Genomic DNA, 20,616 nt, shown 5'->3' with positions numbered 1-20,616 from the left:
GTCTTTTTTGTTTCAGTCATTGCTGTCCATGTGAAATGTTGTGACACTGTGGTAACTCTCATTTTCAGGATAACTAATATTGTTGGCCATCTTTTTATGTGCTTGTTGGCTGTTTGCCCATCTTCTTCTGTCTAAATCTTTTAGCCATTTTTTAAAATTTATCTCCTCATTATCAAGTTTTAAAATTTTGTACATATTTTAGGTATAGCTTTGCAATCTTTTCTTCTAGTTTTTTATTTGTCTTCTCTATTTTATTAACAATATTGGAAGAGTTGAAGTTTTTACTCTTGATGAAGTTTAATTTCTCTATTTTTTTTAATGGTTAGTGGTTTCTCTTCCCCGTTTTACCACTTTACCAGCCATTGCCCTCCACCATTCTTTTTTTTGTGTTTTCTTCTAAAATTTTTATAGTTTTATTCTTTCAAATGGTTTGATGTATTCTGATTTGAATTTTTTATACTTTAGTTTGTGTTCTCAAACAGCTTTTGGCTTATTATCATCCTAATTATATGTGAACTCAATTTATATTCACTAGTTCTCTTTTTGTTAGTAGTACTATATACCAAAGTAATTATTATCTACCTCAAATAAATGATTTCATATAATCTTATATATCTAATACATTGTGGTCTCTGTAAAGGCAGTGCCACATATTTGTAATTTCCCTTTTACCTAGCTTAGGTTTATGATAATAATATATTATTAAATACAATAAAGTATAAAAATTTCTAGCCCAATACCTAGGTTTTTTCTATATATGTTCAATAAATGTTGAAGGGATATTGATTCTTACTTGGGAAATCATTTCTAATATTTGATTGCTAAAACCACCTGGATCTTCATTTAAATTTATGTGATTTTAATATCTTTGTTTCAACATTCCCAAACCCTATATACAAATGGCAAGTTTATTAAAATGTCAGTTACTTATATTAATTATATACAGTATATATAGTATATTTCAGTCTTATGAGTGAAGAGTTCAGCATAAATAAGAAATGAATTTTGACTCTAGCTAGTAGAATTTATTTATAATAGTCATAAAAGGATAACTCAGTTTTTCTTTAAGAGCTTTTCATAGATTGTGCTTGAACCTGACTTATTCTTTTGAGTTTAACATCACACAAATACTACAGGGGAACTCCTTTCTCTAATCATCTTAGACATTATACACGTACTTATATTGTTCACGTTGTTAATGATGTTAAGTCATTATTAAGTTAATGCTTTAATAATAGCTTGGTCAGGTTTAAGGAACTTCTTGATTATGATAATGAATAAGCATGGAACAGACCTGTCAGATAGCAGTGAAAATACTGGTACTCATACTGCTACTACAACTATGCTGTACTTCAAGTATTTATTAGGCACACACTGTATGCATGCTCTATACTAGTATTATGTCCTTGAAACTGCACCACAACTCTTGCCTCTGTTTCACCAAGTCATACAGTAATAAGTGGCAGGGTCAGTCATGTTCTAATCCACGGTTCTAACCCCTGACTCTGAACTCCGCCATCTTCATTGTTAGGTTTTCCAGTTTCCCTAATCATCACAAAATCTCTGCAAGATTGGTGTGATATCAATTGCAAAGAAGATTAAACTGAAGTGATTCTCTAAAGCCACATGTCTATTACACACTTAAAGCTAGTATCAAACTCAGTTCTGTTTAACTCTTTCCTCTCTGTCAAACTACATTCTGTGTGTCTTAAATTATTATTAACTACCTGCGATAGCAGTAACTTTCCATCAGGAAAATAAGTTCTAGGCTTAACATTGCTATTATTCAGTATTTTTAAAGTAAAGAATTACATTCTAGACAAGAGAGGAAAAAAAGATGGACACCTATTTCCTTATGTGTAATTGGAAGCAAAAAAAAAAAAAACAGTTACAAAATAAATATAGGTATTTATGTAGTTTTTATGTATTCCACAGGGACCTATGCAAAAAAAGGGGCGGGGAGGGATTTTTTCAAAAGCCATTTAGTGGTGATCATCTTTATTACTTAGAGAAAAGATTCTGTACCCACTGTGAATGTTTGTGACAGTGATTTCTCTAGCTTTTGTGTAAGGGACCAGCAGCAACACTGTCAAAAGACCTCAAGTGATCCTATCTCGCCAATGATTAAATAATGATTGAGCTGATGAGGTGGACTGGATATCTGAATACTAATATTTAAATGTTGGCATTTTATAGATATATTTAAATCTCTATGTGACAGAATAGATATAGTTTAAATTTTTGTTTTAGAAAATATCAGTAAAGAAGCTACTTTGAAATGGAAATAGAAAACCATCAGGTCAGACATTGATAACTGTCACTTCCCTGGACAATTTTGCCTAGTTATAATATAGTCATCTTTTCACCCTATCATCAACTGAGCTATAAAAAACAAATGAATTATTTCCTTGCTCTTTGAACATGACATCTGACTATATATTTATTTTTATATAAAAATAATTAGGAAAAAAATATGAAACTTAATAGTTTGCTTAAATCAGTCATGATATAAACAGGAAATAAACCTCTCAATAACTCTAAAAGACTGGTAAGGACAATCACAATGTTTAAACAAAGGAAAGAGACTAAAAAAGGCTAAGAACTGGAAGCAGTTCATTTACTGAGTTCATCGAAGACATAAACACACAAAACTAGGGGACTGTGAGTTTATCTAATAAAAATTTAAATAGTGATTTCTATGGGCCAGTTTTAGTCCTAACATCTTTTCATATAGAAACTATTTAATCCTCATAATAACCTTATATGGTTGATGCTATCATTGTCTTCCTTTTAAAGATAAGGAAGTAAGGCACAGAAATTTTAAGTGACTTTTCCAAGATCACACAGATAGTAGTACTAAAATAGGGTCAAAATTAAGAAAAAAACTGTATACAAAGTAATAGTCATCATATTCAGTGCCAGAAAGATCCTGGACTTTAGGAGACAGATAGACCTAAGGTAGTTGTTATATGGTCTTAGTCAAGTCTTAATTCTCTCAGCCTCAGCTTTTTGATTTGTAAAAAAGAGGCAAAGAGTATCCAGTTTAGAGGATTATCAATAACACATGCTGATATATTGCTGGCACATAGTAGCCACTTAATATATGTTAACAAGTGTCGTTTTCACTATTATTACTTAAACCTCCAAAACAGAATTTGTGCAGAGATCATGCCACAAAAAAACAGCATGCAAGTCCATAAAAGCAATAGAATTCTTTAGCTCTTTGCCTCTTATTTTGAAAGACATGGTCAGGTTCTTCTCAGGTTAGGTCTGAAACAGACCAGGAGGCATGGATGAAGTCAGAGGGCCATCTAAATCTTAGGAATATCGTACCAGTTTTAACACGACTCTTTTTAACATCATACATCAACTTCCTCTCCACTGTCGCCAGTGCCATCTCTGCAGACTCCAAGCCAGGGTTTAAATGGTGATTGATTGACTAAGGAAAATTAAACTTTTCATTCATTCAACACATATTTATTGCAGGCGCTGTTCTCAGCACCCATGGGGATATAGAAAGTGAACAAGACAGGCAAAGTCTTCATCTTTGTGGAGCTTTTCCAGCAGTGTACAAGATAGCATCGATGTAGCAGAAAATCAGTATATATAGGTATTTGCACACTTGAGCTTAGAATTTGATAGTAAAGTGGTTTCTGGCAGGAAATAGAAATATAGTTTGATATCCTTGGAAATTCTGTCATATAATTAAGTATCTATACATAATAGAGTTGTAATACTTTTATTTAACCGTGTTATTTAAAGTAACACCAGATTAAAAGTTATATAAAATAGCTATATCTCTTAGACGGGTAAAGCAGCCAATCAGTGTTCTTACTTTAGTTATTAGCATTCTGTCAGACTTGTACAGTAATGATTAGTTACCCTTTATTGTACTTTTGGCATGCTTCCCATGTTTAATTTTATTAGAGGAAAGGAACACATAGTTAAGGAAATGGCACAGAAGATAAAAAGTTAAAATAGGGAAAATAATGACAGATTCAAAACTGACTAACTTATTGTTGTAATAAGACTTTTGCAAGTAGATAAAAAACAATTATTTTAAAATTTACATTGAGTCTTTTTTTTGTTCAGCCTCATAACTTTGAACTTGAAATTATTTACTTTCCTTGGGTTAAATATTTTATCTCCATAACATCACAGGAAAAAAATAACTATCATATCAAATGTATAAAAATAAATTCTAAATATCTATTAAGAAAATACTAAAATTATTCATCAAATACGTCTTAAAAATATATGGAGCCTTAAACGTTCCCTGTGAATTAGTAGTATTACTCTTATTGTCTCTTTCTAGAATATAGTTTTGGTATCTGCCCAAAGACATTGTATTAAAAATGGATGTAAAAATGGCCAAGTTAAATACAGACTTCGTTACATGCTGAACTGTGCAGTTCAGTGTCATTCGAGGGAGCAGCACTGTGGACGGCTCCCCTATATTCCAGCATTACTCAGTTCCCAGATCCCTGCTGTGTAGTTGTTCCACTCGCCAAGAAGCCTGTTAAAGAGCCCCCCCGAGCATGTGTACAGCCTCCATGTTAATAGTTAATTGGTGAGGATGGCAAGATGAGAGGACAGCCGAACATGTGGTCTCTCAGACTCAAGCAGTAGACAGACCTTTAGTTATAATAACAGCAGCTGCTCACATTCTCACAACTCAACTGTTCAAAACTCTGTTGTCAAGCAAAGGTTGTTGTGAATTGGGGGAAGAAATGAAAGGTTACTTCTAAGAAAAATAACTACAAATCTACCTTGAAATTTACTACATATTATCTTACCTATGATGAGAATATTATTTCAGCTTTTTGAAACTTAAGTATAAATTTCTGTTGTGCTATTTCAGCTACATTGAATATTCTATTGCTTTTTCCACATTTGCTCTTAGAAACAAAAATGTTTGTGTACCCTTTGAAACTTCACTAAATTTTTTTAAAATTACAGTCAACATACAGTATTATATTAGTTACAGGTGTACAACATAGTGATTAGACATTCGTATAACTCATGAAGTGATAGAGTGTATTATGCTAAGTGAAATAAGTCAGACAGAAAGACAAATACCTTTGAAAGTTTTCAGTTAGATTTTCTTACAAAGTGATAACTGAAGCAGTTGTAAGAGGACACTGTTTGATTCCATATCTAGTAAGATATGAAACTAATATTTATTCATTTGGGAAATAAAAACTTATTTTTATGCCTTATGATTTCATTGCTGAGGTGTTAGGAAAAATATTTCTTCTAGCTTATGCATTCTATTTACACAATCTGTGACAGATTGTTCTTGATTTGTATTTTTTATTAATTAAAAGCACTTTACCTGAAAATGTCAGAAAATTTTGAAGCTCTTGGAATTATGGTTAAAACAGGAAAATATTTTTTATACCTTTCTCATAGATTTTCTTTCAGCAAGAAAATTTACTTCTTATTATTGCTAATCTATTGTCATAATTTATACTTTTAAGAAATTTTAAACAACCTATTAAATTTCTCCTTAATTATAATGATACAGGAACAAAGCCTTCTATAACTTGATTAATAATAAAATATGAAATAACATTTTCTCATTCTAGAATAATTCTCAGTATTGCCAGTATTTAATATATTTGCTTGCAGTACATTAGTTGGTAAACTATTTAAACTTTATTCAGAACAGATTTTAAATTTAAAACTGAGCTGTAACATATTTTTATTGGTCATCATTGCCACTTGGTTAATTGCTTAGTAAGTTTTTAGCATATAGCTGATGTTTTTCAGTGATTTGTTCTGTGAATTTTTTTCTCCCAGGTATCTATTACCAGAATGTTAGCTTACACCTAGGAAAATTCTTTTTCTAAAGAAAAGCAGGAAGAAAAAAGCCTTTTTATAATATCTCTTGAATATTCAGTAAAGGTTTTATTTCATGTGTATACAGTATTTTCAAATTAATCTTTTACAGTGTTGATGTATTATAGCTTTGAACCCACTGAAATGAATGATACAATATATTTTAATATAGAATATTCAGAATGAACCTTTTTACATCCATAAACTTTTGTGTTCATGCTAAGTATTTTAGCAGCTAAACTCTAAGTCAAGCAGTGGACTGCTTTTAGAACTAATGACTAACCTGGAATTGTGAAATGTAGACATCAGTGGCCTTGTGAAGTTCTCTGTGTGAAATCTTTTATTTTTAAAACAGGAACTAGGAATAATTACATGGTGAAGGAACAGCAGACTTTTTTGAGTTCATAACTTTACTGTTTTAGAAAATATTTTTAATTGTTGATGTGAGCATCACTCTAGGAAAGCATAACACTACCTTTTTAAATGCACTTTATAAATGAGAATACTTAAGGATAAAAGTTACTGATTTAATCTCTTGATCATAACTATCAATTACCAAAGGATAAAATTAGGTATTCTGGCTGTTTGTTTTTCATTAATTTCTTAAATTAAAAAAAAAAAAAAGATATTCTCAACTGAGAATCTGCCTTTAATTTTTCTGTCTCTTCTCAACTACTCTGAAATAGATTGTAAGAAATTGATATTTTAAAAAATTTTAAAAGAAGCAACTTTTAAAAATGAACTGAATCATATTAAACCCATTTTAATTTTACAACATATTTCTCAGATTCCTGTTTTGCAAATTTTAGTAGCTTCATATGAGTCTTCTGAGTTGTAAGCAGAATCCATTTTTCTTCACAATAACAAATAGTAGAACTCTGCTACTGTAGGCTTGGAGTATAGAAATTTTTATAGCTCTGGTTTTCTTCTCTTTCATATTAAGCATGCTGCTATCTGATTAATTTTTTAAATCTAATCTTAGCTTCTATGCATTATACATATGGGTTTAATTTACTTTCTTTGTCAACAGTGTATGAAACTTTTTACGTCAATGAACTCCAAATGATGTACAAGTTTCTATCTATATAGAGCATTAGTAACATTACATGTATCATATCTTAGTGTAAATATACATATTAAATAAGAATGGGATATTTTAAATTGTCAATATGATAAGTGTACATCTTTAAAAAAAAATACAATCATTTAGAAGCCTTTTGTTACATTTCATCTAATCAAAGCATATTCAGTAAGCCATAAAATGAAAAATAATTTTTCTTTCAAATGTTTTTTTTTTTGCTCTCTCTAAAATACATTTTTTATGTTATAGTTCACTTTACAATTCATTATAGTTCTTTGTAGTGATGGTGGTTGTTAAAATACTGTTTATAGCCAAATTTTTTAGATATATCAATGAAAGAAATAGGGAAATGTCTCGTCACAGTATGGAGATTGAGTCATCTGTTTGGGCATATGGAACCTTTGGCTGCTGGACGCATGGTCTTTATAATGCCCAGTGTCCAGGCATGGACACAACTGTTCTGGGAGCAGAAGCAGGGAAGGACCTATGTGTTCAGTCCACTAGAACACAGTAGAAGAAAAAAGGGGAAGGATCTTTAACATTTTTATTATAAGCTATTCACTATTACATCAGCTTTCTTGTACAGAAAAGAAAAACAACTTTATTTTTGCATTTGTTTTACAAATACTATTACTAAGCTTTTTATGTTTGGTGTTATAAGCTATCTGGAAAATACCTGTGAGAAAACGTAAGTTTTGAATTATTTCTATTTTTATACCTGGATGCATACCTTCCCTCAAAGAAAAAATACTGTCTTCAAATAACAATGATACGTATTTCTTGTTGGTGAGACAAAACGTGCTTATAACTAATTATAACTTAAAGTTGTTTAAGTACCAGGTGATGTATTATATCCTCACATTAGGTTGTAGCCCTTTGCTATTAATTACATTTTTATTGCTATATAAAGAGTCCCTGCTTCTTTAATAATGTTTTCGTACTCTATGTAGTTAATCTTTAATGTTGGGGAAGACAGGGGAGAGATTAAATTAGCCTTATAACCTCTTCCTCTTCTAGGCTGATGATGGAAAATAAAAGCTCTTAGCCACAAAATGTAACACTTAGAATTAATATTTAATTAGACTAGCAAATTGTACACTGTGGCTGAAAGCTTCCAAGGAGTTGTTAGTGCCACAATTGACCTACAGGTTTAATAATAACTCACTTCTAGAAGCAAGTGCCAGTTCAGCATAGTAGAGCCCCTGTAAGAAAGTCCTGAGAGATTAAAATCAGCAAACCAAATGGCAGGCAGGGATTCCTGGGATGGAGCCTTCTGGAAAGCTGGGAGCTGGAATAGCTTTTAAGCCAGGATTCAGATGAGAACAGTGGGTGAAAAAGCTGATCCCTCCTGTTCTGGGAGCTTCTGGTTGTAGTCCAAAATCTTAGAACAGATTTTTACTAAATGTTTTTGCTGCAGCTATTAACTTACATTGCAAATCAAATATTGAATAATTTTTCTGTAAAATTTAACAAATGTTTTGTGTAAATGTCAGTTCTTAATTTCTTACATATTAGTACATAATATCTATAAACTCAGATCATTAGATTATCAGATAGGTTTGGCGCTGTACATCTATGCTGTTTTGCTGTGACATGCTGTTTTCTTGTTCCCTGTATAGTTGATTTATATGGTTCATTTCTATATTATTTCATTACGAGGCATTATGCGGAGGCTGTTAAAGAGATTGTGAAGTCTTTAGCTCAAGAATTTCTTTTTCTTCAAGAAAGCATACTTATTGAAAAATATAATTTAAAGGCATTTTTAATTTTAAAAGGCCTTATATTTTAAAAGCAATTCTACATATGCTTATTTTTAGGATGCAATTAAATTACCAGGTAAATAATTGGGACCTCCTAGTGAAGCACTGGATCCTTTTATTTCTGACAATTTGGTGAAAAACAGGATACCATGAGTTTGAAAACATGCAAAACAGAACAGCCAACTGAAGAAGGAGTGCTGTACATAATTTATTGGTTATATCTTAAATAATTCAAGACGAGCAAGTCATCAGTTAAAACTGCAAGCCGGCCAGAGCCTTGCCAGCAGGGGGAGCAGTCCTGTCTTCCGTCAGGGTCCCATCATTTTCCCACCTGCCTCAGCTCTTTCCCAGCCAGTTTCCCATCTGGACCTGGCTCTGTCAGCCTGTTCCTGATGACAGGCTATCATTTTATACTCAATGTGGGATTACTCTAAGCTGATTTTAAACTTTAGGATCTTTAACCTACCACTGCATCAGAAACATCAGCTGGATGTTCTCTTTGATATTTGGATATTAGCGATTGTTTTTCCGGGTGGGGTGTGTGTGAGCTTTGGGACATCTGTGAATTGTGTTTTAGAGATTTCAGCAGTACTGCTCACAAAATTTAGGGGATATTTCAAAATCAGTACGCAGCGATAAAATATCCCCTAATTTTTGTGAGCAGTAGAGTAAGCACAAATTTCTGATTTAGGAAGGTGCCCATAAAACATTTTTAAGAAAAAAACACAAAGTTCTAGGAATAATTTTTATAATATGAAACTATATGATGTATAGTTTCTGAAAAACGCCAAAAATTATGTTGAATATTATACCATTACCTGTTTAGCCTATTCATTACAGTATTTTGTTCACTTACTCTATGAGTTTTCAGAATATGTATGATTTTTAAAATATTTTACAGAATAAAACTGAAAAAGAAAACTAATGTAAATAAGTATTCTGCAAAACATATAGTATTTAAGGCCAGTGTGAATGTAAATAACATTTCTAAAAGTGTTCTTTAAAAAGTGCTTCAGTTTTAAAGAACCAACGTTTTCATGCCAAAATTTTCAATACCAAATTTTTGATCAGATGGAAAGCACAAAAGGATGTGGCTCCATCTCTTAATCCTGGCAAAATTTGGCAACTTAGTGATTTCTTTTGCCCTTGAGGTTGAGTATATTTATCATTAGTTTCTTTTCAGATATGTTTTAATTATTAGAAAATGGAACCAAGATGTGTTTATTATTTCCCTAGAATATTAAGTTTACAAAAGTACCTCTATATTTTTAAAACTGTGCATGACTTTGAATACAGTTCAGTGTTAAATGCAGAAAGATTTAATCTAATACCTTCTTAAGGTATTAATGTTATTGTAAATATTAGTTTAATTTTATTTAATAAAATTATATTTTCTTTTAAACTCAAAATATTTCCACAGCATTATTTTCCTCACTATCAGTGTCTCTAAAATAAAATAAAAACCTAATTCACAGAAGTAAGTGACAACTCTGGGGAAGAAAGAAGAAGGCTCATAAAACATTACAAACAGTGTATTATGTCATAGTCTCAATTTATATAACATGAAGAACTTAATAAGTATTGAAAAACAAACACCTCATTAAAAATCTCTAGATATATCTTTTTATCCAAGTTGACTTTTTGATTACATGACATAAAATGTCCTTTTAATGTGATCATGTTTCTATGCATATAATTTTTCAGAAAATGTTATTATAACTTGGTTTGTTGATCACACTCATGCACACACACACATCATGTCATCTAGTAGATTTAAACGTAAAGCAACTAAATTTTTTTTAACTTCTCAACATTAACTTAACTGCTTTTGTGCTATGTAGTCTCAAATCGGACGTGTGCACCATACTCTGCTTGGGCCTCTACCCTTCATGTGTGTGTAAGCTTTCTTTCCTATGTGAGCAACCCAAGAATTTACTCTCTAAGGCATTGTATGATGCTTCATGTTAATTGGTTTATTTTTTTTAAGTTTCTTGATAATTAAGTGATTGGTTAATTAATTTTTAATTCTTTTGTTAATTTTTTTTCCAGAAAGTATATTTTATATTGGTACATACTAAAACTTTTATATTATTGAGATAATTAGGTCCTAGAAAGTTCAAGGTTTGAAAGGTACTCTGATTGTTACTTGGTTAGTCTAAATAGGTAATTCGGACTATTTATATTAAAAAAAGGAAGGGAGCTTTATATGGCAGTTATTGAATTTTTATTTCTTAACAGAGTTCATGGTTTTGATTTGGAAAGGAGCATTAAATTAACCTCCCTTTATTTAAGGTCCACTTAATGGACTTGGTATTGTATAAAAGCAAATAAGAAATAGTCTACGAAACCAAAACAAGGAACAACCAAAACAAAATCTCAAGTTTTTGTGAAATTGGTGAAGGTAGACAACTGGACAATCTGATTTGCCTTTTCATTTGCAACAACATTTGACATAATTTAAATTTAAATAATTAATTAAGAAATTACACTACAACAGAACGTTTTAAGAGCCTTTCATGTAACTTACTACAATGCTGTTTGCGACCGCCAGCAAACTCTGAAACGCCTGGACACCGCTCTCCTTTCTGCTGGCGTCCCTCCTAGTCATGTCTTGGCCACTGTCCAGAGCTGACAACTTTCACCGAGGAGTGTAGGGAGATTTGTCTAGTATAAGAAAGATTTTTGAGCCATCCTTGATTTTCACATCCAGATGGGCAAGGATGAGGGGTGGCAGTATCATTGTAAATACGTGGTTAATGTCATTATGCCATGCATGCGGTATAATCATTAATTTACTCATACTGGTGAATCCCGAAGGTCCCTATTCAAATGTTCCTAATTGGAAACTGTAATATAACAACTTTAAATTTTTTAAACTTATGCCTAAGTAATTGATGAACATATCTTTACTTTTCTTTGTTTTTAACTATATACACTGTAGGCCAAAGAGGTTTTGTGTCTTCACTAATAACATAAAAATACTTAGAATCCGTTAAGATGGGGATGTGAAAGTTCCCATGTCAAGTCCTCTGCTCAGATCATAATGCTAAAGTTTCTGAACACTGCGGGTTATATTGTGACAGTTTATAGTGTATTTCTCCTAAGATGCATTATAATTATTACACTTTTAAGGGTTTTTTGCAATTGTTAATTTTAGATTCTTTCAGATAAATTTATCTACCTTTATCTAAGAGAGCATTTAGTATTACTATATAATTTGAAAGACCTTTTGGCAAGAGTGGTTTTAAGGTATGATTACATCAGTAGACCACATTCTTGAATCTTGGAGATACAGAAGTAATCTGTAACAGTATTTTAACTTAAAAAAATATATATGTACATGTACATATGCAAATATATTTTATGCTTTTACAAATAATTAAAAAATTATATGAGTCTTTAATCAAAACAAAGTCAGAAACTTTGATGGTAGTTTCCAATGCTTTTTATTCTATAGACATTTTTCAGAAATCTTTATAACTTTCACAATTGATCTGATTAGCCATAGACTATTTTCCAGAACTACCTTGTGGAAGGTGGGTGGCAGTAAAGTCACTGTTAAATGTATCTCAATTTCTGTTAATAATATGATTAAAAGTTTATTCTTACACTAATATTTCATGAGAGCTTTTAAAATGGAATTTAGTTTATAGTTAATAAATATGATATAAATCTATAGAACTTAAAAATGTAACAAATGAAATGTATGTGTGAGCTTTTGAGATTTGAAATCTAGACATCACACATTTTTATATTTGGACTTAATTAGTTTTCTTCTACAAAGTGGAAATTAATTTTTTTTTTCTCTCTCACAAACTACCTTAGAAAGCCCTATAATGTTGATAAATATTACAGGGTGTTAAATGGGTTACCAATACATTTTAAGGTAAAAGTAAGGAAGGAGACCCTCTTTGAAATAAACAAATGTCAGGTTGACCATTTAAATACACAGCACTTTGCTTATCTACTACTAAATTGAAAGAAAATCCCATCCTTAAACCTTATAGTTTGTAATATTTGTGTAAGAAAGCCCTATTTTTTCTATCAATGAAATCCTAAATATTTGAGTTCTGACAAAAATGGACTTTTATCACTTTAGATTCAGATATTTAGGTACAAAGGCTTAGTCTTCTACTTATAAATAAAAGGAAATCTGACCTGTTTGATTAAGAAATACTGTCAGTAGCCTTTTTTAAGTGCTTGTTCATCTGACGGTCCATGAGAGGAGTACTTGTCCCAGTTGAGTTTATCCTAAAAATGAAATGCTAAGAGCCTGCTGGTTGTTACCTAAGATTGTTCTTAATGGGAGAACCACATGGTTATTCTTCATCTCCCACTCGTTCTCACCCTCCTCAACCAACCCGGCCACACCCCACCCCCACCCCAACATTGTTCAGTACTCAGCACAATGAATCATTTTCAAGTTGACTCATTGTGAACTGTCTCCCAGCTGTTGGAATGTCTGGCAGACATTTTTGTTTGGGTGAAGAATAACTGGCTGAAACCCAACCTGGATGAGTTTGATATAATGGTCTTTGGCTAAAGAAATATCGAGAGGAACATGTTTATGGCCTCTGCAGCCCCTGTTATTCCTGGAGTAAGACCATCCCCTGTGGCACAGATCTGAAAGTAAGGAATCAATCTGGATTATTTTCTCACCATTGAGTGAGAAATTGCCTTAGAAAAAAACAGAGATTTCCAAATTATGTTTGTTTTTCTATACTTTGTGCTCATGAGATTGGCAGTATTAAAGACAGTGAAGAATAATTATTTTTACTTGCTTATTTTTAAGAACACTAATTTAAAGGCTGACCCATTCTTTACATAATATATGTTTCTACTTATGCAGTACTTTCGAATACTGCCCTAGGTATGAGTTAACCAATGATTTCAACATAATGTTTAGTGACATAGGCTACTGTATATCTCATGCTGAGTCAGGTAACATTGACCAGCCCTCTTTTATTTTTCTTCCTCATTCTTAAGAAACAGGAGAATACCAGAAATCTCAGTGGTCAATCACATTTTCATCAAGTGAGCCTCTTTGATTATATTTGGACTTTTCTCTAACAGGGAACATAGCATCAGACTAAAAAATTTTGACTATTTTACATTTCTCATTCTTTTTTTAAAGATTATTTTTAAACTGATGGATATTACCAGTATATAAAGTAGGAGTCTCCAAAATTATAAAAGTTTAAAACAATAAGTTTTTTCCACTTATCTAGCTTTTCATAGCAAAACTTTTTTCTAGGATGGTATAGCTTATAAAACAAATTTCTGACCTACCAGCCTGTCAGACTAAAAGGAATACTGAATTTCCATTAAATAAAATTAGTCAAGAAAACCTATAAAATAGTTAATGATTGTATTTTAAACCCATGAAATACTAAGTATTTTAGAACTTTTGCTACTGAAAATGTAACTTTTTAAAGATGTATTGTTTAGCAATACTTTCGGTTCATATCAGGGTGTGTCAGGAAGGAAAGGGCAAGCTATGAGTCTAGTGCTAGTTACCTGAGACTTTTCTTTGCCTTTATTGGTATCTCAGAGCCAAAGAATAGCATCTGGAAAGAGCAAACAGAGGACGCCAGAGCTAGCCATGCTGCAAGCCTTTTAGCTGGACCCTTCCCTGTTTCTAATGTGATAGAGGACCTCAGCTGTTACAGGGCTGGGCCCTGGTCTCACCTGACCAATGACAGTAGGACTTTGCCTTACATTTTACTGTACTGCCTACTCTTCCCAAATCCTAGTGTCTATCACAATAGAAAAGTTGTGTAGAATAGAATAGAATAGAATAGAATAGGCTAAAATAGAAAAGTAATAGTATATAAGCATTAAAGATAGCCTTGACCCTTAACATAACAGAAAAATAATTAATTTGTATTTTCTACCAAAACTACAGTGTGTGCCCTCAATTCTTTGAATTAAAGTAGCATACTGCATGGGTTGGAATTTTCAATAAAGGGCATATTTTCATCCAGTTTTTGGCCTGTGGTAGCTTTAATTTCCAAGTCATTTCTCTCGCTATGGTGATAGTCTATGTCCTTTACAATTTGTCACTGAGATGGCATAATGGCACTGTATAGATGTTATATTTTTAAACATAACATGAGTGTTTTGTTTCCTTGTTTTACAGAATAAAGCAATTATTGCTCGTATTACAAACTTGTCAGATACAGTAGTCCATCTGGAGTCGTTTATTGGTTCTGAGAGAGAAACCAACCCATTATATAAGGATTATCATGGTAAGCAGCACCTTTGTAGTGAGGAGTGCATGTCCTGGTGGCTTCTAGGGCACCTGGAAGCATCTTGTCTGGTCATAGTATCTACTGTTCAGTAGCATGGATCTTATTTTATAATATCTGTTGAATGTTTTCTATTCCTGGCCAGGCTTCCATGGCAGCTTGTCACCAGACTACATTAAAACAACAACAAGCTGTGGTAACTGTTGGAAAGAGGTCAGACCCTAGCACTTAAAGCATGAGTCAGTCAGATGTACATTTTGTTGTCCCAGTAGCCTAAACTTGCCATGAAATGTCTTACTTTTTAGCCATATTTGGAAATAGTATATTAATTTTTAATAATAACAGTTTTGCATAATGGTTTATACTTTACCAAGCTTAACTGTATGATAAGTAAAAAATAAAATTTGTACTGCATTAGATTTTTTAATTGATTTTAGAGAAGAAGAGAGAGAAGCATTTATTTATTGTTCCACTTAGTTGTGCATTCACTGGTTGCTTCCTGTGTGTGCCCTGATGGGGAATCAAACCACAACCTTGGTGTTTCGGGATGATGCCCTTACCAACTGAACTAACCAGCCAGGTTCTTATAACTGCATTATGTTTTAAAAGTCCTAGTCAATCATATTTTCAGAACGTGAGCATCTGTGATTATATTTGGACTTTTCTCTGTCTACTCATTTTGTCTCTTGAGTCATGAATGCATTTTCTTTTTTTATTTAACAATTTTATTTATTTATTATTTGTTTGTTTTAATTTATTAGTGTAACACTAGTTAACTATACAGGTTTCAGGCGCCCAATTTTACAACACTTTGCTGTACATCATACTGTGTGTTCACACCACTCTACTGTAAATACAGGTTAATTTATCAGACTTTTAACTTACATGTTTTGAATCTTCTGATAGAATTTTAGTCATCTAGTTGATTTGGGGATTTTTTAGAAAGGTTCTTACACAGAACTATTGCTCTAGGAAAGATTTAGTAATTATGCACATCTTAGCTCTAAACTGAATATAAAGTGTGATGACTAACAGATTTTTATCTATTTAATTATTGCTGTTACTATTATGGAACTACTATACCTACATGGAAACCCTAGTCTGAAGACTGAATAGCTTATTTGAAGTCTGCTGCAAAGTTGTATAAGACTGTGATTGCAGGACTATAGCAATTTCTAGTCTACAAAGAAAAAGATTATAATATACTCTACATAATAATTGCCAGCACTTTGAAGAGTGAGCATACAACCTTTAGGTATACAACATAATGATTTTATATGTCTATATTGAGAAATGATTATCACAGTAAGCTTAATTAACATTCATCACCACATATACTTCCAATTATTTTTCCTTGTAATGAGAACTTTTAAGATCTACTCTTTTAGCAACTTTCAAATATACAATACAGTATTGTTAACTATAGTCACCATGCTGTACATTACATCCATAGAAATTACTTATTGTATAACTGAACAAACTAGTGCTTTAATTTTTCATTATTTCTATCTTCTTTCAAAACAACTCAAGTTAAATATTACCTCAGTGAATTATATCTGTCAATTGTAAGTATTATTACCTTGTAAATTTAGTAAAAATATTTTTTATTTCCCCCCCCCAAGATTAATTTGATTAAAACATTTCAAGGGTTGAAAGACTGATTTTTTTTGTGCTGAAATCTCTGAATTGATCAATTATTCCTCACAGATTAATGGGCAGTTCTGATGACCAGTTAACTTCCCATTAATAAGAAGACCCTAATGAAAGGCCTCCTGATTTAATAGTTAGCTAAAGAAGCACATGCAAGGTTAAAGTGGAAAATGTACCAAAGAAAGAGTGGTGTGCTTATTTCTAATATAGTTTATTAAATACCTGTGCATGAGATGTTTTTAATTTGTATCTAAAAACTGTCTTAATAATACCTTTTGCATTATTTTACATTAAAAAAGTAAGTCAGATGTTTTAGTAAATTATTATTTTTTTATTTTTATTTTTTGCATTTTTCTGAAGCTGGAAACAGGGAGAGACAGTCAGACAGACTCCCGCATGCGCCCGACCGGGATCCACCCGGCACGCCCACCATGGGGCTACGCTCTGCCCACCAGGGGGCGATGCTCTGCCCATCCTGGGCGTCGCCATGTTGCGACCAGAGCCACTCTAGCGCCTGGGGCAGAGGCCACAGAGCCATCCCCAGCGCCCGGGCCATCTTTGCTCCAATGGAGCCTTGGCTGCGGAAGGGGAAGAGAGAGACAGAGAGGAGGGCGCGGCGGAGGGGTGGAGAAGCAAATGGGCGCTTCTCCTGTGTGCCCTGGCCGGGAATCGAACCGGGGTCCTCCACACGCTAGGCTGACGCTCTACCGCTGAGCCAACCGGCCACGGCCAGTAAATTATTTTTGAAGGGGCCATTTCTGAAGTTAAGTGCCCGGAGGTTTACCTGTTTATAAGCTAAAACTAAAATATATGTTACTAAGCATTCAAGCACACACAAAGCTCTATACTGGAGAAGCAGTTCCATAAATAAGATATATCTACTCTGTTCAAATCTGGATTTGCCTTCTTCCCCCATGTGTAGGGATCACTGTCTTTGGGATGGTGATTTTTAAACACGACTGAGTCAGGCAGAGAGATGCACTGAGAACCTTCCATGTCTTCATCTATGGCAAATGACCCCCGGTTTATCAGAAACTGCGTGAAGCAGCACAAAAGCCATCCAGAGCCCTTGTCAGAAAAAATTAGCAAGTGTTTCTACTGACAAGAAGCCAGAGTCCCAGCTTACCTCGCACAGTTACAAAGCTTATGTGGCAGCTACATGAAGATCTGACATGCCACAGAAGCCAGTGTCTTGGGATGGCACAGGGCTTAACATTTGATCCCAGAGTGTGCTCTGCAGTGCAGTTTTCTTCCTTAGTTTGCTCAAGTCATTAATAAGATAACAAATGAAATGCTTTTAAGGAGTGCTCACTGGTTATCAGGAACCCAGAAGTCTTGTTTTGCTGGCTGCTTACTGGTGCATTTAATAAAATAAAGCTCACCCAGTGGTGCCATGGGCAGCATGCAAGGTGATAGCCATATTTGCTTACTGTAAATACAAGAGAAAATCACACACAAACCGGCTGTAGTTTTGACAAGTATTAAGATCCCTCTTTACATCTGTACTTCTGCACCAAAGTGCAATTAGTCTTCCTCGCACAAGGATTTCTGTTTATCTTATTCTGCCTGATTACTTGAGTATAATCACACCATTTGCTTCATTGCTCCTGGTAGTAGGCTCCAGTTTTAAAAGGGGAGGATGCTTGTGTGTAAATTTACAGGATTCTTCTGTAAGACTCTTTAATTTATGCATACAATGACGGCGATTTTTTTTCCTTTTTAATTTCCTTTCCACAAGGTTTGATTCACATACGGCAGATTCCTCGGCTTAATAACTTGATTTCTGATGTATCAGATGTCAAAGACTTAGCTTTTAAATTAAAAAAGAAGCTATTCACCATTGAGGTAAGAGAATTTTTATATTTTAGTTCACAGACTTAAGGCAAATAATATCTCTTTATGTATTGTTTTTACTTCAATGAAATTCATAGATGGTTCATGCTAAATATTTGTAAGTTCTTCTGGTGTAACAAGATAATTTTTTTAGACTATACTATTTTTTTCTTTTATTTTAATGGCATATTATTAGAGTATAGCAAAAAATCATTTTGTTTTAAATGTCTATCCAAAGTAAGATCCCACCTTACATGTTGAGTATGATGACGTGCCTATTTTCAAGCCTTTCAAAGGCATAGTTAATTAAATGTTAATGAGCTGTGCTTATTTGTGTATAGAATGTGAACGCTACCCACAGTTGTGAATGGCTAAGAAAAGAGAATCCTCCTCTACCTTCTGAGGGCAGATTTTTCCCTAGTAGGGAAATCACCTTCTGCTCTCCATGCTGGATAGAATAAAGTTCTCTGATTTACGCCAGTGTCTCTCAGTGCATTTTCCACAAAACTTAAACCTTTTTTTGTGACCTTCATGCAAGTAATAGTGACAGAAAGTGGTAGTACAAAAGATTTATTTCAACTTAATCTTGCTAAAGAGCAAATGAACATAGCACTATTAAGCAATTAGGGTTGATGTATTTATTAACGAAATAAATGCTCAGAGAGAGATGGCTTTTGGGTGATGTGATAGTTATCAGTATAGTTGGTGCAATTTTTTTTTTAACAAAGACATAAAACAGCCAAGCAGCCTTGACAAACCATTTTGTTTAATCTCTTTTCAAATGAAAAGCTCTTAAGCAGGCCACTTGTCTTAACTGCTTGAAACCATAAAAAGAGAGAATTGCCACCAATAAATTAGCATATTTTTAACTTCATCACCAATGATGGTCAATGTGGCTTGGCACTGCTTTGGTGTTTGGGACTTCACCCTTAAGTGACCACTTTGGCCCTTTTTTGACCCTCTGCCCTCTTTAGCTGGCCACTTGATAAGGTAACTTAATGGTCGCTCTCTTTTTCTCTTTCCCCTCACATTTGCAAGTAGCACTAACCAATAAATCATTGTAAGGGCCCTATCCAGTGACAAATTAATGTGCCCTCCTCCTAATTAATGGTCATCAATGTCCTTAATTATCTAATCCTATTGAGAGCAGTTAATAGTTAATCAGGCAGCCAGTTCTTCAAGCAGGTCATCTCTGCAGGAGTGTTAGAAGTTTCTCATCTGAGGATACTCCCTTCAAAAGCCACTTAAAGCCAAAAGAACCAGAGTGTAGAAATACTGATTCTTGAGCTAATTTGCTTTAGTTCTCAAAAGAAACCATTGAAATGGAACCCAACATTGTAGTTGTTCAAACATTGTGTTAGTGTTTCTGACAGAATATTGAAAAATTTACCATGAGGTATAAAGTTATAAGTATAAATGTGAAGTTGTTGGTGTCACAAAGAAAGTATGCCTTACCATTTTTTTAAGCTGAATTTATATTTTTAATGAAAGATGTAAGGTTATTTTTTCCCATGTGACACCTTTCTCCTAAGATAAGCATTCTGACAACTAGGTCTAAAGTATCATATAAAAACTAAGGAAGGAGATTCCCGAGTGAAAAAAACATTACACTAACAGAAAAAAATAAAATAGTATGAATGAAGTTTATTCCTTCTCTCTCTCTCTCTCTCTTTCTCTCTCTCTCTCTCTCTCTCTCTCTCTCACACACACACACACACACACACACACATGCCCACACACATTGTGTTTTATTTTGGGTGTGAGAGGGTAGAAATAAAGGACTTACATAATCCAAGTGAGACCTCTCCTCTAAATAACTTTAGGTTCTACTAGTGACTACATTTTACCATTGAAGCTGATGAAAGATCATTTATTAACCACATGGGTTTCTGTTCCATTTTCTCTTTTTCTACTATTCCAAACTAAAAGAATCATTATAATTGGTGACCCGGTGGTTTAGAAGCAGTGTTTGAAGACAAAACACTAGTAGATGGTTTTTGTTAAAGTTAATATTTAATACAGTCAATCAAATCTTTGACCTTTTTTGTCATATAACATAATCAACAAGTTTATGTGTGTATAAAATGTATAGATTATATCTTTATATATAAACATATACAATAAGTATATATATGTAAACTTATTCTACATAACATGCCTTGAAATTCGATTTGGTGATGAAAAATATAAGAAATTAAATGAA

The 20,616-nt window shown here is 33.0% G+C and overlaps 1 protein-coding gene across 2 annotated transcripts in view; it reads left to right on the top strand.

The window, feature by feature from the left end:
• The window catches only part of ELP4 (elongator acetyltransferase complex subunit 4), a 206,282-nt gene that overhangs the window by 68,808 nt on the left and 116,858 nt on the right, over positions 1-20,616 (top strand). For both annotated transcript variants that reach the window (XM_066363833.1, XM_066363839.1), the window contains exons 8-9: positions 14,822-14,930; positions 18,319-18,425. In XM_066363833.1, the coding sequence (XP_066219930.1) occupies positions 14,822-14,930; positions 18,319-18,425 (216 nt within the window). The remainder of the gene's footprint in view (positions 1-14,821; positions 14,931-18,318; positions 18,426-20,616) is intronic.

Source organism: Saccopteryx leptura, chromosome 1 (assembly GCF_036850995.1).
Source record: "Saccopteryx leptura isolate mSacLep1 chromosome 1, mSacLep1_pri_phased_curated, whole genome shotgun sequence".
In the NCBI taxonomy this organism is placed as follows: Eukaryota; Metazoa; Chordata; class Mammalia; order Chiroptera; family Emballonuridae; genus Saccopteryx; species Saccopteryx leptura.
Note: the sequence above shows the minus strand (reverse complement) of the source record. Positions and strands in the feature narration are given on the sequence as shown.